Source organism: Bidens hawaiensis, unplaced genomic scaffold (genome assembly GCF_021521415.1).
Source record: "Bidens hawaiensis isolate Kalapana, Puna unplaced genomic scaffold, B.hawaiensis_p1.1 tig00003469_1, whole genome shotgun sequence".
Lineage (NCBI taxonomy): Eukaryota > Viridiplantae > Streptophyta > Magnoliopsida > Asterales > Asteraceae > Bidens > Bidens hawaiensis.
The window spans coordinates 277,940-302,807 of record NW_027491193.1 but is presented as its reverse complement, the minus strand read 5'-3'; the positions used below and the strand labels follow the sequence as shown (position 1 = coordinate 302,807).

At 34.7% G+C, this 24,868-nt stretch overlaps 2 protein-coding genes and 1 long non-coding RNA gene across 3 annotated transcripts; 2 read left to right on the top strand and 1 right to left on the bottom strand.

Annotated features, from left to right (window-relative positions):
• The first annotated feature begins 9,729 nt into the window (after positions 1 to 9,729).
• LOC143623457 (casein kinase II subunit beta-1-like) lies at positions 9,730 to 14,350 on the top strand. The gene is made up of 5 exons (XM_077094363.1): positions 9,730 to 9,959; positions 11,823 to 12,041; positions 12,139 to 12,245; positions 12,334 to 12,499; positions 13,911 to 14,350. Exons 1-5 carry the CDS (start codon positions 9,746 to 9,748, stop codon positions 14,039 to 14,041), a joined length of 837 nt encoding a protein of 278 aa, XP_076950478.1. The 5' UTR covers positions 9,730 to 9,745; the 3' UTR covers positions 14,042 to 14,350.
• Positions 14,351 to 18,951: 4,601 nt separating this feature from the next.
• Positions 18,952 to 22,704, top strand: LOC143623438 (aquaporin NIP1-1-like). The gene is made up of 5 exons (XM_077094349.1): positions 18,952 to 19,112; positions 20,562 to 20,786; positions 21,753 to 21,950; positions 22,050 to 22,111; positions 22,326 to 22,704. Exons 1-5 carry the CDS (start codon positions 18,984 to 18,986, stop codon positions 22,546 to 22,548), a joined length of 837 nt encoding a protein of 278 aa, XP_076950464.1. The 5' UTR covers positions 18,952 to 18,983; the 3' UTR covers positions 22,549 to 22,704.
• Positions 22,705 to 23,232: 528 nt separating this feature from the next.
• On the bottom strand, positions 23,233 to 24,750 carry LOC143623437 (uncharacterized). The gene is made up of 3 exons (XR_013151893.1): positions 24,637 to 24,750; positions 23,606 to 23,682; positions 23,233 to 23,488 (listed from the first exon to the last, which is right to left on the bottom strand). It is a non-coding gene; the product is annotated as an uncharacterized LOC143623437 (long non-coding RNA).
• Between the last annotated feature and the right edge of the window lie 118 nt (positions 24,751 to 24,868).

Genomic DNA, 24,868 nt, shown 5'->3' with positions numbered 1-24,868 from the left:
CAAGCCAACTTCAAGAGTTGACTGCTAAAGGATTCATTCGCCCTAGCTCTTCGCCCTGGGGTGCTCCGGTGTTGTTCGTTAAAAAGAAAGATGGATCGTTTCGCATGTGTATTGATTACCGCGAGTTGAACAAACTCACCATAAAAAAACCGGTATCCCTTACCGCGTATTGACGACCTCTTTGATCAACTCCAAGGTGCCTCTTGTTTCTCGAAGATTGATCTCCGCTCTGGCTATCACCAGTTGCGCATCCGCGATGAAGATGTTCCGAAGACTGCTTTTCGAACTCGTTATGGCCATTTTGAATTCTTGGTCATGTCCTTCGGTTTAACCAACGCACCCGCCGTTTTCATGGATCTAATGAATCGGGTGTGTAGGCCTTTCTTGGATAAATTCGTGATTGTGTTTATCGATGATGTTCTGGTGTATTCTAAGACCAAGGCCGAGCATGAGCAACATCTCCGATTGGTATTGCAAAAGCTTCGAACCGAGAAGCTCTATGCTAAGCTTTCCAAGTGTGAATTTTGGTCTGATGAAGTACAGTTTCTTGGTCATGTTGTAAACAAGATGGGTATTCATGTCGACCCATCCAAGATTGAAGCAATCAAGAACTGGATTACGCCATCCTCTCCTTCTGAGATCCGTTCCTTTCTGGGCTTAGCTGGTTACTACCGGCGATTTATTTCGAACTTCTCAAAGATCGCTTTGCCTTTAACAGCTCTGACGCACAAAGGTAAACCGTATATTTGGGGCTCGAAGCAAGAAGAAGCCTTTCTAACGCTCAAGCGTTTGTTGTGTGAAGCTCCTGTTCTTGCGCTACCTGAGGGTAATAATGATTTTGTCGTGTATTGCGATGCATCCAACCAAGGTCTCGGTTGTGTTCTTATGCAACGAGGCAAGGTTATCGCTTACGCATCAAGGCAACTCAAGGTTCATGAAAAGAATTATACAACTCACGACCTCGAACTTGGTGCAGTTGTTTTTGCCTTGAAGATCTGGAGACACTACCTTTATGGTACTAAGTGTATCCTTTACACTGACCATAAAAGCCTTCAGCATATCTTTGATCAAAAGGAACTCAACATGAGGCAACGCCGATGGAACGAACTCATCAGCGACTACGATTGTGAGATCCGGTATCATCCTGGTAAGGCTAATGTGGTAGCCGATGCGCTCAGCCGAAAACCCTGCCAGCTTAACTGTATCTTGCCGCGCACCCAGCTTCACTTCGCGCCAATCCAAAGCAACCTTGAATCGCGTATTCGTGACGCGCAGCGCGCATCCATCAGTAACGGTAACCTTCGCGCCGAGTTAGCGTGTGGCGCGGAAGCACTCTTTGTGCCTAATCTGAGTGGAATTCTCTGCTATCTCAATCGCATCTGGATTCCCTTTGATGAGAATCTTCGCGCTGATATCCTGAGTGAAGCGCACAAATCTCGGTATTCTATTCATCCTGGCGCTGATAAGATGTACAAGGATTTGCGCATAACTTATTGGTGGCCCGGTATGAAGAAGGATATTGCTGTGTTCGTAGCTAAATGCCTGACTTGTTCTAAAGTGAAAGCTGAACACCAACGCCCATCTGGTTTGCTCGAACAACCAGAAATTCCTACGTGGAAATGGGAATGTGTAGCGATGGACTTTATTACCAAGTTACCTTTGACAGCAAGCAAACATGATAGCATTTGGGTAATAGTGGATCGTTTGACTAAGTCTGCTCACTTTCTGCCCATTCGTGAAAACTACCGTGTTGAGCAACTCGCGCAGCTTTATGTCAAGGAAATTGTCTGCCGCCATGGTACTCCTTTGAGCATCATATCCGATCGCGATGGCCGTTTTATATCTCGCTTTTGGAAATCTCTCCAATCTGCACTAGAAACTCGCTTGGACATGAGTACAGCATATCATCCTCAGACTGACGGTCAGTCTGAGCGAACTATTCAAACTCTTGAGGATATGCTCCGATCTTGTGTTCTTGATTTTGGAGGTAATTGGGATTCGCACCTACCTTTGATCGAGTTCTCTTATAATAACAGCTATCATTCCAGTATTGGTATGGCCCCATTTGAAGCACTTTACGGTCGTAAGTGCCGCTCCCCGATTTGTTGGAGCGAAGTGGGTGAAACTCAAATCACAGGACCCGAACTTGTTCAAGAGACAACCGATAAAATCGCCAAGATCCGTGATCATCTGCTGACTGCTAGAAGCCGACAGAAGAGTTACACAGATCGCAGACGAAAGCCTCTCGAATTTCAAGTTGGTGATCTTGTTCTCCTCAAAGTGTCGCCTTGGAAGGGTGTTGTCCGCTTTGGGAAGAAAGGTAAGCTTGCTCCTCGATATGTTGGACCATTTAAGATTCTCGCGCGTGTGGGAAAAGTTGCCTACAGACTTGACCTGCCGCCCGCGCTCAGTAATGTGCATCCAACGTTCCATGTATCCAATCTCAAGAAGTGTTTAGCTGACGAGAACCTTCACATTCCACTTGATGAAGTTCAAGTTGATGAATCTATGCATTTCGTTGAGAAGCCTGTTGAGATTATGGATCGCGAGGTTAAGCAAACCAAGCGCAGTCGTATCCCTATCGTGAAAGTTCGCTGGGAGTCCAAGCGCGGAGCCGAGTTTACATGGGAAAGGGAAGATCAAATGAAGATCAAGTACCCGCACCTGTTCTCTGCGCAACCTACTTCGAGATAAATTTCGGGACGAAATTTCTTAAAGTAGGGGAGACTGTGACATCTGACCCGATCCGACCCGACCCAGGTACCCGTTTCTCTGACCCGATCTCTTTCTTTTATTATTTAATATTTATACTTATATTTTATTTTTAATAATAATATATATATATTTTCCTTCCCGCCTCTTTCTCTCTCTTTCTTTCCGCCGTCCCGTCCCTCTTCTCTCTTTCCGCCTTCTTTTCCCTCTTGTCGCCGTCCCGCCCTTACGCCTTGTTTCCCTTTTCCTTAACTCTTTGCTTGTCCTTTGGTTCTTCCCGCCTAAGGATGTCTGCAGCTCCACGCGCCAGACTCCTTACATGGAAGCCTGCGTGAAGACATCTTGTTCCTGCGATGCGTGAAGAGAACTCTTCTCGCAGCGCGCTAAGAATGCATGTTCTTCCCGCAATGCGCTAAGAATGTATGTTCTTCCCGCGATGCGCTTAGAATTCTAGTTCTTCACGCAGCACGCTAAGGATTTGTGATTCTTCCCGCAGTGCGCTAAGGATTGTTGTGCCAGCCTTCGCGCTCGCGCACTCAGCCTTCCCGCGCTTAACCCTTGTATCTGTTTATTCTAGCCGTTTGCTTTTGTAATGTCTTTTCTTCTGAGCTGTTGACCTAACCTATCTAATGTCTGAATGGTTACTTTCGGCGCAGCATGCGTACCAACCCCATTGGTTGGTAGAAAAAAAGTGACTGACATTATCTTTTGAGATCTGCTTTTGCCGTGCTTTATCCAGTACCTTTATCTGATCCGCCCATGCCTGTTACTGTTCCCTGTCAGCTTTTCTCTTGTCCCCTGCAGCTGCCATATCTTTTGATATCTTTACTTTTCAGAACTTTTTACTGTTGATATCTTTTCTTTTACTTTTGGAGATCTTTTCTAGGGTTTGTGTCCCCTAGGGTTTGCCTATATATAGTACTATTTTCTTAACACTTCACACACTACACTTATTCTCTTCCTCCCTTTTTGCTCTCTGCCGTTGTTCTTCAGCCGCCTCCCTCCTCTCTTGCCTCCGTTTTCTCCTCTCCTCTGCCCTGTTTTCCGGTAATATATTATATATAATAACTTATTAATTATGCTAACTTATAATCAAGACTTAAAACAAATCATTAAAACAATAATCTTATTTATAGGTTAACTTGTGCTTGTTTAAAGTTGGTTCTTGCTTTATCTATCATCGCATCTTTATCAAGTGAGTTATCTCGTATCTAATCCCTTTTTATTTTAAATGCTTTGGGATGTTCATGTGTTCATACAAAACTTGAGTCTTAAACTGTTTATGAACTTTAGTCGCGCAGTATCCCATGTGTTGAGGACGTTTACTTGGCTGTTTATTTGTATGTGTGTATCATTAACCGCTTTGTTCGGCCTATTCCGAAGTTTTCATGGTACCATTAGATGAACACGGGAGACCTATCGTTTACGGTTTTCTTTGTTTACACTTGCACAGATGTTTTCTCGTTTTTGTGCTCAATTGGGAGCACGGATTGAACTATGAACTATGAGCTATGATCTATCTAGGCTTGATCACAATCTGATTGCACCCTTGTTAAACACCAGACATACACGTGTTGCGCGCAGATTTATCGTTATCTATGTATTGTATTAAACTTGATTTCTCACCAACACGCAAGTGTTTGACGTTTATTTTAACACATGTTCAGGTTTGCAGTAGCTGTTTTGGAGCTTGTGGACACGTAGGACGTTTTTACTTTTGGACCTAGAATTAAAATGTATCAAGACAAGTTAATGTTGTTTGAATGTTATAATTTATAATATATTGATTTATGTTCGATTTATGTTCTTTATTTTCCCCGCTGCGCGTGCGCGATAAAATGTGTATTAATAAATATTGACACCAATAGTGTCGCGAGTAATGAAGCAATATGTGGCGCCCCGATGTATAATCCGCCTTTGGTCGGGGTGTTACAGCTTGGTGCTTCTCGTATTTCTTTAAGATGTAAAATCACACTGCTAGGAGTATCATATGGTCTTGGCGATTGATTATACTCAAATGTCAAAGCATTTGGCCTATGGTAATCCAGATATATTAAAGGTGTCCCTCCTTAAACGGTACATTAAAGGCTCAAGTTCCGGCTCAAACAAATTTATAAGGTACATGTGGGTGGGTTAGTTGCTAAAATAAGCTACCTACAATGTGTAATAAGATTTAGGGGTTTCAAGAATTATATACCATATATAAATAAGAAGTTTGGTGCCGTGCTTGGCGGCACCGTGTTGATTGATGAATTTTGTTTTGTTTTTTTAGTTTGGTTACTATAAAAACGTAATGGAAACCAATCAAACGCCATTTTTTTAAAACCTGAAGGAAGCCTACTTAGTTCGCGCAGACTTGCGGCCTTATTTAAAGCTCAAGACTGACAACGCTCGAGTTTGACCAATGCGCAAGTTTACCAACCGACCCCCCCCCCCCCAAAAAAAAGGTCGTTGGTCTACCTCAATTTTATATGTTTTTCGTTTTTGAGTTCCGGTACCATAACGTACGTAATCAAAACATGCCGAATTCGTGTCAAGTTATCGCCTCAATGCTTGGTACTTGCAACGCTTGGGTTTTACCACTGCCTGAGTTTGCCAACCAAATAAATATTGTTTTAAATATTTTGTTTTCTTATATGTTAATGTTTTTATATGTCCATTTAATGAATTAATTTTTTGGGTTTTAACGCTGAAATTTTATCAATGGTGTATGTCAAAACGAACGCAGTCGATACTGACCGAATTCGTGTCGACTCATCGTCGTAATGCTCGTGTTTCAATGCTATGGTTTGCCAGCTGCCCCGGCGCAACGCGCCGGGTAGAAAAACTAGTTTATAATATATTAAAAATATATAGAGTAGAAAATACGTTAATGAAGGAGACAATACTTCAATTTAAAAATTTTGTTGTCTTGAAGATAATAAAAGCTCATTCAATAGATCTCGTATTACTTCATTTGTGGCCATGGGTGATTTTGCTAAGATTGAACGTGATATTTTATCGAACTTGTTTTTAACTTATTCATTCTTTTTATCTTATTGACGAAATTTCTAGACCCGTCAGCGATCATGATAATACAAAGAAAGGTATTTATGTATTCTTGATCTGATATTTTAACCAATGATATTACTATACTTCTGATAAATATTAACAGAATCTTAAGTAGACCCTACGGAATATATATTAGTTGTATAGATTGTTGTATATGTATTTGATTTAGACTAATTTGGAGTATTTGGTATCTTCGTACCCAATTTCTTATCACAAATTAATCAACTTTCTTAAAGTATCCATTAAGCAATTTAAGTGAGTTATTTCATAACTCAAATGTAATCCAAACTCAATGGCAAACAAATCCATGATTAGGAAGATAAAATATACATGGTTGGGTATATTTTCCTACACTTCAAGTAGTTTGGAATTAGTTTAAAAGGCTCTTAGAAAACAAAATGTTATTGAACTGTAACATTTTTAAATGTAGAATTTATCACGATTCATAAAAAGTCTGAAAGTTTGAAACAACGGACATGGAATGGACTTCGAATAATGGATATGCCATGATGTTAGTTTCGATTAAATCGACTACATGAACTCAAAATCTTAAATTGTCTAAAGGAACTCAATATAGACTAGCTGATCTGTCTTTCTAATGTGTAAGTGAGTAAGTGGATAAAAGACTCCAACTGAAGACTTGAAATCGACAAAATGACTTGCGACGATATAACACTTTGATTAAATTGACTAGAGAAATTCAAAAATATTGAATCAACTAAAGGAAGTCGAAATCTATTTATTGTTCCTTCTAGGTTTGCGAATTAGCGACTAAGGTGGCTTGAGCTAATGAGTGAACTGTTTGAGTTAGATGTTAAGGTTTTAGCTTGTTAGGCTATGCATAGCGGATGGGCTACAAATGAGGGCGAATTGTGACACGTGGCGCCCAGTCAGCAAAGGGGGCGATTTTGTTTTTGAGGTGTAATGGTGTAGGGGCTACAAGTTAGGCCCACGGTATCTTTTTTTTATTATTTTCTTTTTATAATTAAACTAATCAAATAAAAACCAATTTATTCAAATAATTAAATAAAAATGCATTAAAATTAAAAAGAAATACAAAAAAAAACATAACTAAAAATATAAAAAAAATATAGCTCGGTTTGGTTTAGGATTATCGGATTTCATTGTAAGTTCATGTTCGGTTGGTTTTGCGAACCATGGTGTTGACCGAAAGGAGGGAATGGGTGGTTCGAGTTGGTTCTAGGATTCATTTTGCATATACATATATATATATCACACGCACAACATATATACATATACATATATATACACACAAACAACATATATACATATACATATACATATATATACACACACATTGTCGGAATATAATAATAATATTATTTCTTCACCCAGGCAACAATAACACCCCGCCCCCTTCCCTTTTCGCTCAAAAATCGCCGGGAGGCGGTGTTCGCATCCCTTCGCGCCCAAAATCACCCAAACTCTAGCCCCACTACATATGGCGTTAGATGTTTACTTCTTGTTCAAGGTTTTCAATAAACTCACTCTCCACTTCTTACTTCTTAGAGCTATTAGGTATATTCAAACTAGTTACCATCAATAATTCGAATTCTGTTGTATTGAATCAAAAATTACAAACTCAAACTGAAATTTGATATTCGAATCCAAATAATTTGTTCGAACATTAAAAGCTCAAATTCAGTTTTCATCAAATTCAATACCAAACATAGTCATAGAAGGAGGGTGAGTATTTATACAATTTTCAATATTATTATAAATTCAATACCAAACATACCTAGTCATAGAAACAGGGTGAGTATTTATATAATTTTCAATATAATTATAATTATAGTTATAACCAACAACATATGAGAAAGGGGTAAAAGTACTTAACCCTCATTGATTGGTTTCGTCAGCTGACGTTCCCGAGTTCATTTGTGGAAAGAGAGGGCTTCTTCTTTTACCTTTTTTTTTTTTTTGTGTGTTTATGAGTATCATTTATGAAATGAAAGGAAATAAAAAGGTAGGAAAGAAAATAATGATTGTGTTCTTGAGTTTCATCTAACTGATGAAAAGGGAAATAAATAGGAAATGAAAAAAAGGGTAGGAATTAAAAGGAAAAGTAAGGGTAAATGAAAGGTTTTGTTTCCTTCCAATTTGGAAGGAAATAAATGGAAAAAAAGTTGGTGAAGAAAACATGAAAATAAAGAGAAAGAATGATTCTTTTCCTTTCCATTCTTTCGTTTAATGATCTCGGGAACTCAAGCATTTCCTCTTTCTCTTTAATATATTTCCTTCCAAATCTTTCCAATTTAAAAATATATAAATTATATTATTTTACTTTTCCTTTTCTTTCTCATCCTCTCCTTTTCTTATCTTTAGTGAAACCCGGGAACACCCTTTTTATTTTTTCCTTTATTTTACTTGTCTAAATGTAACTCAGGAACATAACCAATTATTTAAATGAAACTCTGAAACACATCAAACTTTTTAATCATCTTACATTTCTAACCCCGAATTTTAATAGAGTATCATACAATCCAATAACTTTAATATTCTTTTTCTTTAAAAAACTTACTTTACTTTCTTTGAACTTTAATATAGTTATCATGTGACACGTAAAGTTTAATAAAGTTATTTTTTCTTGTTTTAACATGTATTTTTTGTTTGTATCTTTTTAACATTTAACTATTTTTATTTTTAATTCTTTTTCATTTAACTTTATTTTAACTTATAATAACAATAATAAAAAAATATCCCGATGGGGTAAGTTACCAAGAAAAGTCAGTTTTGTGGCATGGAGTCGATGTTGAGTCTATTACCAAGTTTTGGTGCATTGGCAGCGAGAAACATCCCGGTGGCCTCGAATGTTTGTACGTTTAGTGGGGATCGAGGTTGAGGAAACGACTGAACATGTGTTGGTTTCGTGGGGAATCGCACAATCTATGTGGAGTTGTGCTTGCTCAATAGTGTAAGATGCCTTCTTGTTTTTTTTGTTTAGCTTTCAACCTTTCGTGGCTTGTCAGAGATCCATAAGTACACGACGTTTGAGAATGATAAAGCAAGAGTTTTGCATGCAATGTGTTTGATTGGTGGAGAAGTAAAGTTTTGGTCTTCCTTTCCTTTAGATTAAGCATGGAGAAGGACAAGGTTTACTTAAAAGGATTGATGTCGTTTTAAATTGTGAAGCTTGTTTGTGTATGAGTCGTTTGTTGTATTGGTTAGGGGTGTGTATGGTTCGGTTCGGTTCGGTTCGGTTAATAACCAATATCAAATTTGGGCTAAAATTTTGCTTAAAAATAAATGAAATGAATGATAAAAATACATGAAATGAATGCATAACTACATGAATTGAATGTATAAATATATGAAATTGAGAAATTAATACATGAAATGGAGATATAAATGCACGAAAATAATAGTATTAAACTATTAATACATATAATACATGAAATAGAGGGACAAAAGACTTGAAAATATTAAAAAAATGAAGAGTTCGGTTCGGTTAATTTCGGTTAATTCGTTTTTCGGTTATATCGGTTCGGTTTCGTCGGTTTTCGGTTCGGTTTTGGTTAACGATTTGATTATTGCTCACTCCTAGTATTGGTGACGCTGTATGTCGTGTTGTTTTTAGTAATTGTCTTGGTGTGTCCAGCATCTTATTAGTTTTTCTAATAATACTTTGTTGGTCGTTCAAATAAATAAATAAATGAAAAACCCAAAAAAAAAGAGAATAGAATAAAAACAATTTATTCCTCAAAACAAAAATATCTACGAAACCAAGAGAAGAAGAAAGAACAGAATAGAGATCTCTATTATTGGTCTCTCATGGACACAATAATAATCCAACCCTAATCTAATATCATTTTCTCCGTCGTCTAATAATCTCATCGTTAATTCATCTTCAAATTATCATCCAATTAATTGTTAGGTATAAACAAATAAACTTATTTACCCCAAATTCATATATCTAATTATATATATATATATATATACAGGTGGTGAGTGATTGGATAATATGGTGGGAAGAGGTGGAGCTGCATCGTTGGATCGGAAACGAATCAACGACAACACCACGCCTTCGACTTCTACGGCACTCAATAATAATATCAATAAGGACAAACACAAAGACAAGCTCTCGTCCTTGCCTTCTACATCCGCAGGCGGTGCCAAATCGTTCGACGTTAACCGTCCCTCGTCCGCTACCATCGACAAAACCAAAGGCTCAGATGGTTTGTTTTTTGTTTTTGTTTTTACAAATTGTGTTTTTATTATTTGATATTGCTTGTTGATAGTTGTTATTATATTAAGATATAATAATGTGGCATTGTGTTTGCTAAGTAGAAGGTTTTAATTGGATTCGTGGTGATTCGGTAGACTTGCGCAACGTATATTATGTTCTTGGAGACGTAGGGTAAAGGCTAGGGAATTGGCTTGCTCTACTTGTTTCTTGGCCCGCTTTTAGGTGTTGATGTTAGCTACTTGTCTAGGTGTTTCAGTAGCCTATATACGTCACATATAATTTGTATTCGTTTGTGAAAAAACGAGGCTGTTGGTTGGGTCGGGGATTTCATTGGAATGTAGTTTAAGATGTATGTTATGTCCTCACACTTCTTATCATTGATGAAACTAGGAATAGTGCACAATTATTAGTGATTTAGGATGGAGTGTAATGATGTTTTGTTAAGAAATCAGCTTAATCACATGTAATCTATGATCGGTTTAAAGTTATCATTTTTTTTCTTAAAATTTGAGTTTTTGTTCACGTCTCGAAGTAACCTAACTGTTAATGTCGCCCATTGGACGACGAAGTTGGTTAAGGAGGAAATTCTGTGGTGCATGCTTTTTGCAGAAGATATTTTGTTAGTAGTGGTGATTAAAGCGAGTCTGAATGACAGGCTAAAGGAATGGCTAGTTGCATTGGAGTGCAAATGCTTAAAGATAAGTCACTCTAAAACCGTGTGCCTTTATCGTACCTTTACTGTAACTTTAGTGGTGTAAACGAGGACGCCTATATCAGTATTGAAGGCCATGCGGTCCCACAGACAACCAGCTTCAAGTATTTAGGCTTGTTTATACAGAGTGACGGACTGACAGAGACATAGACCATGATGTAGCTCATAGCGCTTAGGCATGTTGCCGCAATTGGAGAGCACCGGCGGAGGTACGTGTGACAAGAGGTTTTCAACAAGCTTAATTTGGAAGTTCTATAGGGTTGCAGTTCGACCGGCGATGTTATATGAAACTGATTGTTTGGCCTATAAGAAGACACACACACGAAAGAAGAAGGTAGTAGAGATGAGGATGTTGAGGTGGACGTGTGGGCCGTGGGGGCACAATGATGGACCTGATAAGTAATGCATTTTTCAGGGGAAATTGGGGTGACATGCATCTTGGCGTGTGAAGAGGAGACAAATGACGGTCCCTATCGTGAAAACCCTCCGGGGAGGAGGAGTAGAGGCAGACCCACATTGACATGTGATATTTTGATTAGGCAATATTTGATAGTTCACCTCTATGAAGACATGATTGGGGATAGTTCATGGAGACGTAGGATAAAGGTTATGGACTTTTAGAAGAGTGTATAGATTTTTGTAGTAGATTTGTTTCAGGACTTTAGCTTTTTATATACTTCGCTTATTTATATACTTCTATGTGCCTTTTTTTTCCTACACCTTCGTTTGACTTTTTTTCTACACTTTTGTTTGCCTTAGTCTTATCTCTGCTTTTGCTTTGCCTTAGTTTCGCCTTGGCGGATAGATTTTGGAGCGTATAGGTACTCTATAGGGGTTCATGATACTTTTATAGTTTCTCTTGGTGATTACTATTATAGATTTTGTGCCACCTTTATGTTACATCGCTATCGGTAAGATAGTGCTACTATTATTAGTATTTATTGTTTTCTTGCTTTTCTGATTCTCCTAGCTACACTTTATATTATCTGCTTTATCTAGTTCACTAAATTTTTGTAATTTACCTTTTTCTGTTTTGGAGTCGGGGTCTCAGTGGGAGCGGCCTTTCAATATATCGCAAAGGCTTGCACTTGTTTGTGTTGGGGGTTACCGTCTTGCGATATGAAGTGTTTTGTTTTGCAGAGGAATCTGAAACAGACAGCGAGGAATCTGATGTTAGTGGTTCTGATGAGGAGGATACTTCTTGGATCTCATGGTTTTGCAACCTACGTGGAAATGAATTCTTCTGTGAAGTTGACGACGAGTACATTCAAGATGATTTCAATCTATGTGGATTAAGCAGTCAAGTTCCATACTTTGATTATGCGCTTGATCTAATTCTGGATGTGGAATCCTCTCATGGTAAGTTATCCACAGTAGCTAACAATATAATTCTTTAACATTTCATATTGTTATTATTTTCTTATGCTAATAATTTCTGACTGTGTATGATATGGAGATATGTTCACTGAAGAGCAGAATGAACTTGTTGAATCAGCAGCGGAGATGTTGTACGGCTTAATACATGTTCGCTACATATTAACCACGAAGGGACTTTCTGCAATGGTATAATATGATAACCTGTCTGCACTTTTTATTTTTTATTTCATGATTAAATAGTTTGATATGCATATATTTTCTTGAAATTTTGCAGTTGGAGAAATACAAAAACTATGACTTTGGACGGTGTCCAAGAGTTTATTGCTGTGGTCAACCTTGCCTTCCTGTTGGTCAAGCCGACATACCGCGCTCAAGTACCGTGAAAATTTACTGTCCCAATTGTGAAGACATCTATTACCCTCGGTCCAAATACCAAGGCAGTATCCTTACATTAATATGTCTTTTTCATCATTATTAGGCGTGTAAATGAGCTTAGTCGAGCCTGAGCTCGACTAGGCTCGAGCTTGGCTCGTTTGACTCATGAGAGCTCAAGCTTGGCCTTTTCTGTTCACAATGCCTGAGCTCGGCTCGTTTGACTAACAAGAGCTCGAGCTCCAGCTTGTTTCGATCTTTTTTTTTCTTAAAGCTTGAGCTCGGCTTGTTTATTATTTGTTACTTTATTTATTAACAGTTTTAGTAACTTTTTTTTAAGTATAATTTTTATACATAACAGAATTGATATTATTTTACTTATTTTTATCATAATTTTAAATATAATACTTATTTTTGTATAAATATATATTTAATATATTAAATAAAAAGAGTATAAATAATACGCTCGTTTAGGCTCGCTAGTCAGATCGAGTTTGATAAGTGAAGCTTGGACTAGGGTTATATACGGCTCGATTTGAACTTTTAACGAGCCAATTTTCAGTAGCTCATGAAGACAACTTTGCTTGTTCACACCTCTGATTAATGTCTGTAAACAAACTGAACGAACATGAACAAGGGCATGCTCGTGTTCGTTCATTTAACTTTAAATGAACAAGAACACGAGCACTTAATCGAACATATATTTTGTGTAGTTTATTTAAAAATGAACATGTTCGTGTTCGTTTGTTTAAAATCTAAATGAACAGTTCACGAACATAAACGAACAAAACTGAACAAAGATAAACAAACATAAATGAAGTAATGAACACAGACAAACCATAAACAAACATAATTAAACACACTTAAATGAGCACAAATAACAAATATAAAACTATTATGTAGATGACTCTTCCAAATAATATTTGATCATTTTCTATTAATATGTAAACGAACATCTACAAACGAATGTTTACGAACATAAATGAACGAACTAAACACGTGTTCATGTTCGTTTGTTTAGTTAAACGGACACAAATTTTTTGTTCATGTCCGTTCGTTTATTAAATAAACGAACATTAATGAACTTCCCGCCGAACGGTTTACGAACAGTTCACTGAACGCTCGGTTCGTTTACAGGCCTAACTGATTATTATTATCATGCTAAAAAACGGCTATCATAATAGTTATCACGTGATTAAATTTTATATTTACACATATTGTATAAATTATTTTAGAGTAAGTTGAAGCAAATTTAGGATCAACTTCAAAATTAATAAGATAAGTATTCATGTAGGTTATAAACTTATAAATCTTATGTGATATTTTTTTTTTTTTTTTGTTTGGTTTGGACATGTTAATAAGAACTTGAGCTCTAATTTAACGTGTGACCACAGTTACTGTCTTTTTTGTTACTCTATTTTCTATGCTAGTAAACAGTTTAGTGTGAACATGACTGTTATTTTCCTTCACCTGCTATAGATATTGATGGTGCTTATTTTGGCACCACTTTCCCTCACTTGTTCTTGATGACTTATGGCCACTTGAAGCCACAAAAAGCGACACAAAACTACGTACCGAGAGTTTTTGGCTTCAAGCTCCATAAACCGTGACTGTGGGTCCCGACTGCCAGACCCCGTTGCCTGATCCTTGATTCTTCATGCGGTTCCATCAAGCAAGGTTAGTTAAAAGTTAAAACAAAGATTTGTCTTAAAAGGTGGAACTTTAATTGTTTGGCAAAACAGGGGATGCTTTATGGCCTGTCTATTTTTGAACAAAAAACTTGTGTTGGAAAAGTACTTAAGAACATGTTAACATAGTAGAGTTGCAAGTCAACTTTTGTTGTTCTTTTTTTTTCTCTTTTTTATTTTTATAATTGGTTTGGAAATTTATATGGAAAATCATTTGGTCTTGTAGTGTTACCGACATATTAACTTTGGATGTGTTATTCAAAAGGCATGTTCATTGTCAATCATGATGTTTTTCGGTTCTAAACATGGGGGCTAATTTTGTAAACATGGGGGCTAATTTTTCTCAGTTTTGATTATGTTTTATATGTGGTTCGTTCACAACTGCAAAAAAAAAAAAGAAAAAAAAAAAGAAAAAAAATGGCTTGTTTAATTTTGAGCTATAGATTTACATATCATATATGTTTTTTTGATGTGGGATTATCACTTCTTGATGATATATTGTTTGTGTTATTGGTTTCTGGTTTCAATAGTCAGTTGATGATGTTGTTGGCCTTTTGTTTGATTTCTGGTTAAGATTGGGGATGGGATAGAACTCATTTTTTAGTTATAAAGTCAACCTGTCAATAGTCAAAGAACTAAACATGGTCAACTCTTGTTGAATTTGGACTTTTTGCCTCACATTGTGTATGTTTGACTTTGGTTTGTATTGATTTTGATTCTTTAGATTGGTTGATTTTCTTTGTTGCTAATGTTGACCTCTAGTATGGACCTTAGCTAGGATCCGCATGCATCTAAGAAGAACACTCAAAACAGTATTCTTTAATTCAACAGACATGTTTAGCTAGCGATGGCACTTGAAAACAGAAGCTTAAGAAATGGTCTTTTGGTGAATACATACTAATTATAATAATTATTACAACTTTTATACATTTTATCATAACCGTTAAGAATTACAAGTTTGTTTTGGAAAATAAGAAATGAAGAACAGTTAAAGACAAACTAATTAGCAAACACAAACATAGGGTGAATAGATTATTTTGAATTATTCATAGTATTTCTTAGCATAGTAGAGATCTTTACTACAGTCCTTCTCTTTAATGCGATAGATTACCAACTCGGGTGTTGAAAAGAAAGATAACATGAAGAATATTCAAACACCTATGCTCTTGTTAATCCATAATCTTTTAATTATATGGAAGATGTTTAATGAGTTAAAGACCACTTAGATGTGATTTAGAACTCTACGGTTTTAGTGTGCAAGAGAGTGGTTCATATGTGGGACGTATGCTTGCTCAAATAGTGAGATAAAACAACTCTTAAAATGTTTTGGACCATTAGATAGAAAACACAACAAAAATTATCTAAACATAAATATTATTGGAATATATTATTATTTAGGGTTTATTAGAATGAGCTCACGGCCCCGGTTTAGGTTTCTAGGGTTTCTTGTGTTGTAAATGTTATAACTTATAAGACAACATTCACTAATCAATCAGTTGAGCGCATCTTTATGTTGACGTCCAGTTGTCATAGTGTAATAGTTTATGCTGATATTATAAGTTTGACCTTTATATACTTGGGATATTTTCACTTAGTGTATTTAAATTTATTCAAGTGTAACTAGTATATTTTCTTATAATCAACTGTACACAGATACCTAAGAATCTCCCACTATTAACAACTGACTTCAAGTTTATACAATCAAACTGAAATACAATTAATTAATGTATACATGGCTTCTTTGATATTTATGGTTAACATACTATAGATAGGAGTAATGAAATCTGCATATGAAGCGAACAATGAACATGATCAGTGAATATCAAATACTAGCAAGTAGTAGGGGAAAATGTTGGCATACATCCATGCAGTCACTCAAAATGGTACCTGGTGCTAGTTTCACTGCCATAAAGGTTTGAGTTTATGGTGAGAAAAGCAAATGGAACAGTGACAGTTGCTGAACTATTTAAATGATATAAGTAATGATATTTGAGTGAGATTGTTGATTTACCTTTGGCCAACCCAGCAAAGGTATAGAGAGGCTGGTTTTTCTTTTATGAATTCGGTGTTGAACTCCTAGCTATAACAAGATAATTAGAGAGAAGAAGTAAGTTTCGATATCACCGGTGTAGAGGGAGTACTTGTTGGGGGGACTGATGCTACAAAACCTATAAAATCTCATCAACTAAGGGTCTGTAGAGTTTTGGTAACCAGAGAGCAAGAGTAGATTATTAAAGTTAAGGAAAATGTCAAACAAATCAGTCACTCATTTAATGCATTCAACTAAAATTAGGTAACATCTCTAAATACATTTATGATTTATGTCTAGCCTTTAGTTCGGTACCTTTGCATTATCATGTGCTTGTAGTTTGCATAACAGGCTCCTCAATGGACATGTTTCCCTCTTGACAGCATGTAGATATGCCAGTTTTATTCAAAAACAACTTTTTTTACATTTGATGCTCGATATTAATTGATAAAACGTGCATAGAAGACGGTAATGCTAGTCCCATACACGTTTCCCATATCTGTCACGTTTACTCGTTAACCTCATTTATCATTGGGCTCGTAGGTATCAAGTGTACTCGTAATTTTTCAATGTGTTACAAATTACTTGTTGGAATGCCCATTATTTGAAATCTAATATTGTGCTTGCCTAAACATGAATTGAAGTATCAAATACTTAACACACTTCTAACAATTATGTAATAACTTGAACATACATAATATTATACTCGTTCTCAATCCCAAATGATTTAGATTTTTGTTTTTCTCACGTGTTCGGGTTCTGTTACCTACCTTCATGTAGTGTAGAAATCCCACAAATGATTGGCTATAGAATTGTTGCTAGCTACCTAGTATCCATGCGCTACTCTAAATTTAGATCAAACGGTGGCTTGTTTTCACCAATATACCCTAGATAGCTAAATCACCTTCCTCTTGCTTGGGATCGAAATATCGCAATAGAAAGGGAGAAAGAAAGATGTTTTGAGCCTTGAATTCGAATTTTTGTTTCTCTTACTTATTGAATAATTAAAGTGGTTAAAGATTTTTAGAGATCTCATGTGGTATTTGCTTGGAACACTTCTCATATATTTAATCCCCTTAACTTCCCCATCAAGTATTTCTTTATTTAAATTATAATTCTAGAGGCCATTTCTTTGATTATATTTTTTATTTGGAACGACAACTTTATTGTGTGTATATATTGCCGTTCAGAAAAAAAAAGTTTATATGTACAAATTAATCTTTTTTATTTGTACACATTAAATATGTATTGCTGATATATATTAATTTACCGATATATCTCACAAACAAATAATTCATCAAACTAATTAAGAGTTTATACTATCCATATCACTCTATAAATTTAGCCCTATATAGGTACGTTTTTAGTATTTTTTTTTAATATGAACAAAATTAACCCAATATAGATATCTACTTATTATTATAACACTGTATATATAGAAAATTATATTATTGAAGAATATTAAATAATTTATACGCCATTTTATGATTAATTTAATAAATTCATATATTAATGCTATAAACATAATATTTTATATATAGTTTTTAAGGATAAAAAAACGTAATTTAGGTAGAAAGTGTTTCAAAGAAATACTGCATGTTTTGGATGATCTTATATAACCCAAAATAGAAGTTTTTATAAGAACAAAAGGAGTGTTAACTAATTGCACTTTTGTACGTTTGAGATTTATTTAATTACTTCTACTGCTATTTATAAGTTATAACATTGATTTTAGTTTGATATTTTTTTGAAACTTTTTTTAAACTTCATTAGCAAAAGAGAAACTAAACATCTAGGTTTATGATCCAAGTTAGTTCATTTTCATTGAGCGGTATCTTATTTAATTTTGAAAATTTTCTCAAAATTTAATCATTCAAAAAAAATTATATCAGAATTAATGATACATAATACTTTGAATTCCGATTTTCAAAATCTAGAACCACAAACAAATTTTAGGCTAACCCTAAAAAAACTACATTTGAATGTAATTTTAGACAAAGATGGAACTTTAATTAGGAAGGAAAAACTTAAAATTTTATTCTATAAAGTGTTTATTTTGGGAATTTCACTAAAATTTAATCATTCAAAAACGATTATATCCGAATTAATGATAGATAATATTTTGAATTTCGATTTTTGAAATCTGGAACCACAAACAAATTTTAGGCTAACCCTAAACAAATTACACACAAATGCTTTTTTCTTACTGTACTTAAATTAGCCTATTAACTAATAACCAACCTACATATTATATGATTCAACGTCATTTTGATGAAAGAATACTCCTTACCATCCGGATATCCAACAAATGGATATAGTCAATGAATAATTGGGTCTTTTGATCTTATTTATTTTTATTTTTGGTATATAAAATGTTTCACCTAGATCTTCTAACTTTGCATTTGCAAGAAACTTAAACTCACCACCTCACTTTTAGAAAGCGAAACACTATATCACTATATCATTAGTCATGAGTAATTTTAACTATTGGGTTAAATCAAACCGAAATTGACTCACACCCGTCAACACAAGATGGGGGGTCGCAGGCTAGTGTGACCGTTATCTCAGTGTACATAGCCTTATTTATTAATGTCACTAGAAATAAATGTGTTAGAAAAAAAATATATAATTTTCTATTCACAAAGTTGGAAAACGATCATGTGAAAGGATCAAAAGATAATAATGAATGCCAAACATTAAGTCAAATAAGTGTTGGCAACAAGTCAAACCCACTATTGCTCCATAAATAAGGGCCAGTTTTTGGGAAACCCACAGCCATTTTAAGTCTCATCTCTCATAATTATATCCATTTCATACTATTCATAAATTCTGCCGATGCCGGAGATTGACGGAGGAGCTGCGGCGGCGATGGCTGAAGACCACCATGCAGTAACCGTGAATACAGAGGAAGATCAAACTGATCATCTAACTTGCTGTTTTCCCACTGTTCCTTTTCTTCAAAAGGTTTTTATATTCTATACTCTTATTATGTAAAGTATAACTTTTTTTTAACGGTAAAAGTTTTTTTTTCTATCTGTTCATGTGTCAATTGAGACTATAACTCATAATCATTTGTTACACACTTTATTACTAAACCAAGCTACTGGTTCTGTTCTAAAGTATAACTTAATGAGGGAAATGAATGAAACTGAGAGGATACAGAAAAATCGTTTTTCAGCGTTTCAAAGTCCTTTTAAACACATAAATGAAGAGAAAATGATAAGGAATGAAAATTGATGTTTGTTTTTATCCTTCTAAATCATAGAGATTCGGAGAAAAATGCTTACGAAAACATGAAAATTTTGTTTTTGTTTTCTTTATTTCATTTACTTCAAACTCGGAAACGGTAGTTAATGTTAGTTAAGACCTTTTACTTCTCCTCTTCTTTTTCTCTTTCTTAATTTTCTTTCTCTTTTTTTTGGTTCATTTATTAAACTCGAAAGCACAATGCTAGTGTTAGTTACTTTAATATCCTTCTTTTATATTTTTTTCTTTCTCAATTATATATTAAGTTTAAAGGTAAAGCCATACTTGATCCTTTTGAGTTTTGAGTCTCCTGAATCATGTGAATATGACTTTTTTTTTGAAAAGGGACATGTTTTATTTTTGCTTATGTTTATTGTTTTATTTCAATAATAATTGGTTTATGGATATATTGTTGTTGTTGTTTTTTTTAAACTTGACTTGTTTGGTATAACATCGTAATCAAGATAGTAACTTTCATAAATTACAAACAACTATGGTACAAATGTACAATTTTGTTATAGATCACTTTAATGGACGGAACTAGAAATTGGTTGATGTGTTTTAACGTACCTTTGAGCTAGTCAAATTTTCCAACAGATAGATGTCGTTGCTTTCTTATGGTTTGATCATAATTTCTGTCCATAAAATAACTTAAACGAATAGTTTTGTTGATCGAAAATTTTTAGATCCCTCTTCTCTTTATCTAATATTATTTTAGGTCATTAGGTGTTTGTTATATCATGAAATAATTATTATTACATTATAATTTTAGTTGGCAAAGTTTTGAAAACCAAATTTATTTTATTCATTTAAAATATTTTTAATTAAGTAATAGGATTGCGTACGTAGGTTCTTTTTATCTATTCTTAAATTCCTTATTTTTCACATTTAAATTCGTTAAATTTCGTTGTCTTATCAAAAAGCACATATTATTTTATTTATTATTATTAATCTATTATATAATATTATATTGTCATATTCTTATTTGGGTTGTCAGTCGTCCACACCTAAATTCGTCAATAATCTGATTAACCACATCACCAAACCATCCAACTAATTTCTAAACTGAAAATGAAAAAATAATTAAATTAGACTAATCATAATGTATAAAATTTTAATACAAATAAAAAATGACAAAGTTTGGTGATCAACTTATAATGTGGACAGTTGATAGCAGAGGTTCTAGGAACATATTTTGTAATATTCGCTGGGTGCGCGGCGGTGGTGGTGAATGCGGACAAGGATAAGGTGATCGGTCTTCCCGGAATATCCATCGTGTGGGGGCTGGTGGTGATGGTCATGGTTTACTCCGTCGGACATATCTCCGGTGCTCATTTTAACCCTGCTGTCACCATTGCTTTTGCCTCTTGCAATAGGTTTCCTATCAAACAGGTAAATTTTTGTAGTTTGACAATAAAAGTATACATGTAACTATAAATCACGTATCTCTTGCTTATGTGTTATTTTATTCTTACCATAATGATATAGCATACATAGAAAAACAATTGGTTTTGTGCGTTATAAAATATTAAACATCGATCAATTACATTCTTTGATAAAAAAATTAAAGTTAGTAGAAATAATTAAATAACATTAAAAGATTTGGTCAGAAATTGGATCTCCATTACCATATTTTCAACTTTGAAAGCTATATTATTAAAAAAGAATTACATTTCTAGTTTATTCGTGTGGCACATTTCCAGGCAACACTCAACAAACGTACCAATTTTTAATAAAGATAACACCGGCATACATTTAGGTGACAATTAGCTCATTTCGTCATTAAAGATATATTTTAGTTATTCTCTAATATATTGTATTGTTTTTGTAAATCTAAGTTTATATGAAAAAAAAAAGTTACTTGAGATACAACTCCTTTTTAAATAAAACTTATCAGAATGCGTGTAAAAAAACTATACTAAATTGTATATGTGGGTTTATATTAAATATTTTGATGTATTAAAGAGAGACCATATTTTATATAAATGTGATAAATGCTTATTCAAATCTTGAGCGTGGGTTAAAACTTATAACACGTGATAAATGCTTTAAACCACTTTATCAAACATTTGCAAAAAAAAAAAAAAAAAAAATCACACTTGATACCGTTAAGATACAAGTCTCTTTACTAATTTTCAAGTTAAAATTCTGAAAAAACAATTAAACCTAAATTACTAAAAAATTATAACAATTAAGAAAACTGTAACTGTTGTCACTATTAATTTATTAATTTAGTTAACGAATCTTATCCGAGCAAATAAGTGCCCGATCAATCAAACTGATGCGACACGTGACATCTTGTACACATTTAAAGTTATATTAATTTTAATTTGACATGTACACCATTTTTTAATGAAGGTACCCGCATACGTGGCAGCTCAAGTCCTTGGCTCAACTCTTGCTAGCGGTACTCTCCGGTTAATTTTTAACGGCCATCAAGATCATTTTGCGGGAACTCTTCCCGCGGGTTCTGATCTCCAGTCTTTGGTTTTGGAGTTTGTTATCACATTCTATCTCATGTTTGTCATCTCCGGTGTCGCGACTGATAACCGAGCAGTTAGTACATTATTAGTTCATGTAGACTAGATTTCAAAATTTTAAAAATTTATGTGAAAGTTATTAAGTTAAATCATATGAAACTATGAATGTATGCAGATAGGAGAACTAGCCGGACTTGCGGTCGGAGCAACGGTTCTACTTAATGTCATGTTTGCAGGGTATGATTTCATCCATTACCTCCTTTTATATTCAAATGTTATAATTTTAAGGGTGTTTATCGTTCGGTGTTAAGGTAAAAATTAAAATCATGAGTCACATAGTTAGTAAGAGTTTTGATCATTTTAAAACAAAATAAAACCGTTGGAAATTATAGTCATACCAAATCAAAATATTACGAGTTAAGTTTCGGATACTTATGGTTGCGGGTGACAGGGCGATATCAGGGGCGTCAATGAACCCGGCAAGGACTTTGGGGCCGGCTATTGTGTCGAGGGAATACAGGGGCATATGGGTCTACATGTTGGGTCCAACCGCTGGTGCTATTTCCGGAGCATGGGTCTACAACATCATAAGGTTCACCAACAAGCCTTTGCGTGAAATTACCAAGAGCGCATCTTTCCTTCGGTATGCTAGCACTCGTAACGGGTCTAAATGATGATATTGGATACTAGCATGCGCGTGTTTGTGGTTGTACAAATATGATTGCATGAGATGCCCTTTAAAAGTGGAATTGTTATTGTAAGAATATTAGTGTCTTAACATGTAATGGTTGACCTAAAATATGAAATGAGATTCATTGTGTAGATTAAATGTTTTCGGAAGTCTAAACATGTTAAGCGACAATTGTGTCACCCTTGTACAAATGCTTATCAGTTAACCTACCAAATGCTATCACTTATCAGTAACATTTACAACATTGGCCAATGAAGAATCGTCTCCTTATGTAGTACACATACTAATGATAAAAGATTACGTTCGCCACCCAATCGATTGATCTTCATTTTAAGCGTTTTGACACTCGTATTTCTTCTATTTGCTAAGAAAAAGTGAGAATATTTCAAACTTCAAAAGTGTTCATGAGGAATGAAAAAACTATGGCTGAACCAACAAAATGCTAAACAATACTCAAACTACAGGTTTAAGAATCACTCAAAACAATTGCTACAAAAATCCAAACTTCAAACCCAATCCCATCAGTGTGTGTAGCCTTATCGCGTCGCAAACCTTAATACACTAAGACAACCATATACACTAAAATCCACTCACAAAGGTGATATACAACAGTCTTTTCGTGGCTTTTCTTTCAGTTTATTATGAAAAAAAATATACATAAGAACAATTAAACCAAAAATGTTTGCTTATATGGAAGTTAGTCCAGAGGCATACAATACATAATATTCTCAGATTTCTAGGCAGTGAGAGATACAGGATCAAATTTATTAAACCAAACAAATTATTTTAGTTTGTTTAAACAAGTATTAGAGCAATACAAAACCGTTTGTTCAGATTCTCATTTGTTCAAGGATGAGTCCTCAGCACTGAATGTTTCATGAGAATAATGATCGACTTTTGTTGCGTTCCAAACGAGCCTCCCTCTATAACACCAAAAAAGTTAAGCAATATATTATTATTCATGGCTAAAACTTCAATCAACTGTATTCTCAAATGGTAAAAGATAGATTATGAAAGAAGTTATGATATATAAAGCTAACCTCTTTTTTCTTGCATTCTTTGTAGACATCAAAATATTCTTGGCATTTACTTTTATCAGAGCTAAACTCTTCCAAACCTGAAAACAAGTTCAAAACTCTACTTAAATCATTTGGCCGTTTAAGGATTACATTCATCGTTCAACAATTCCTCCTTTCTGCTGTTATACATTCTTACATAACTAAAAGTTCACACAACTCAGAAAATTCTAATACTGCTTTCAGGTGTGTTAATGAGCCGAGCACAAGCTTGACTAGGCTCAAGCTTGAGCTCGGCTTGTTTCGAGGTCTTTTTCTAAAGCTAGGGCTCGCCTTGTTTATTATTTATTAATTAACTTGTATAGATTTTATCTATTTCTATATACTTTGAGAAAACCTCAACAAGCCTAAGCTCGGATTGAGCTCAGGCTCGGACTCATGTGCAGTACCTTAAACGAGCCAAGACTCGTCTCAAGCTCGACCCTGCAGTGTAAAATTTATACACAGAAGTCCAAAAGAGCTAAAACTTAAAAATACACAAGTCTCGACGAGCCTAAACTATCTTCTATACAAGAGTCAAGCTCGACTGCGCAGCGTTAAATTTATATTAGAAGTCCAAATAAGTTAAAACTTAAAAATACACACGGCTTGTGGGCCTAAACTATCTTCCATACATATCTCAAGCTTGGGCTCCATAACTAAACGAACTTTATTTGAGGCTTGGTCGTTTGCTTTTCTGAATCCAAGAACAGAAAATTCTTGCAATATTTGCCTAACTAATTCTGAATTTGTCTAATAAATGTTCATATTAATATACAATAATAATAATTCCTACAGAAAGTGAAGTTAAAAGGCGAATAACTGATTATCATCATAATTAACTAACTCAATAAACCAGATATAATAATCACCATAAATTCTAACGATAATTGAATTAAGCCCTAATACCAGTTAGACTAAACAGATTCGAATACGAATAAACCCTAACCCTAAATCTACAGCAAAACAAACATAGGATAAGAAAATTGAAATAATATAATATTATTGATGGTTACATTTAAGAGAAGCAGTGTACTGAGAATAGCACTGAGAATCAGAGATTCGAGCTGCGTTTGGATATGGCGGCAATTGATCTTTCACACCCATCGAGATATTACTTTCTGTTAAAAAGTTTTCACACAAAGGTTTTATTTGATTTAAATGCTTTGCTTGAGTTCTTTCTAGAGCTAGCAGTCAAAGACTTATTATTTAAAGCTTGGCCCAATGGGCCTTTCTATCAATGACTCC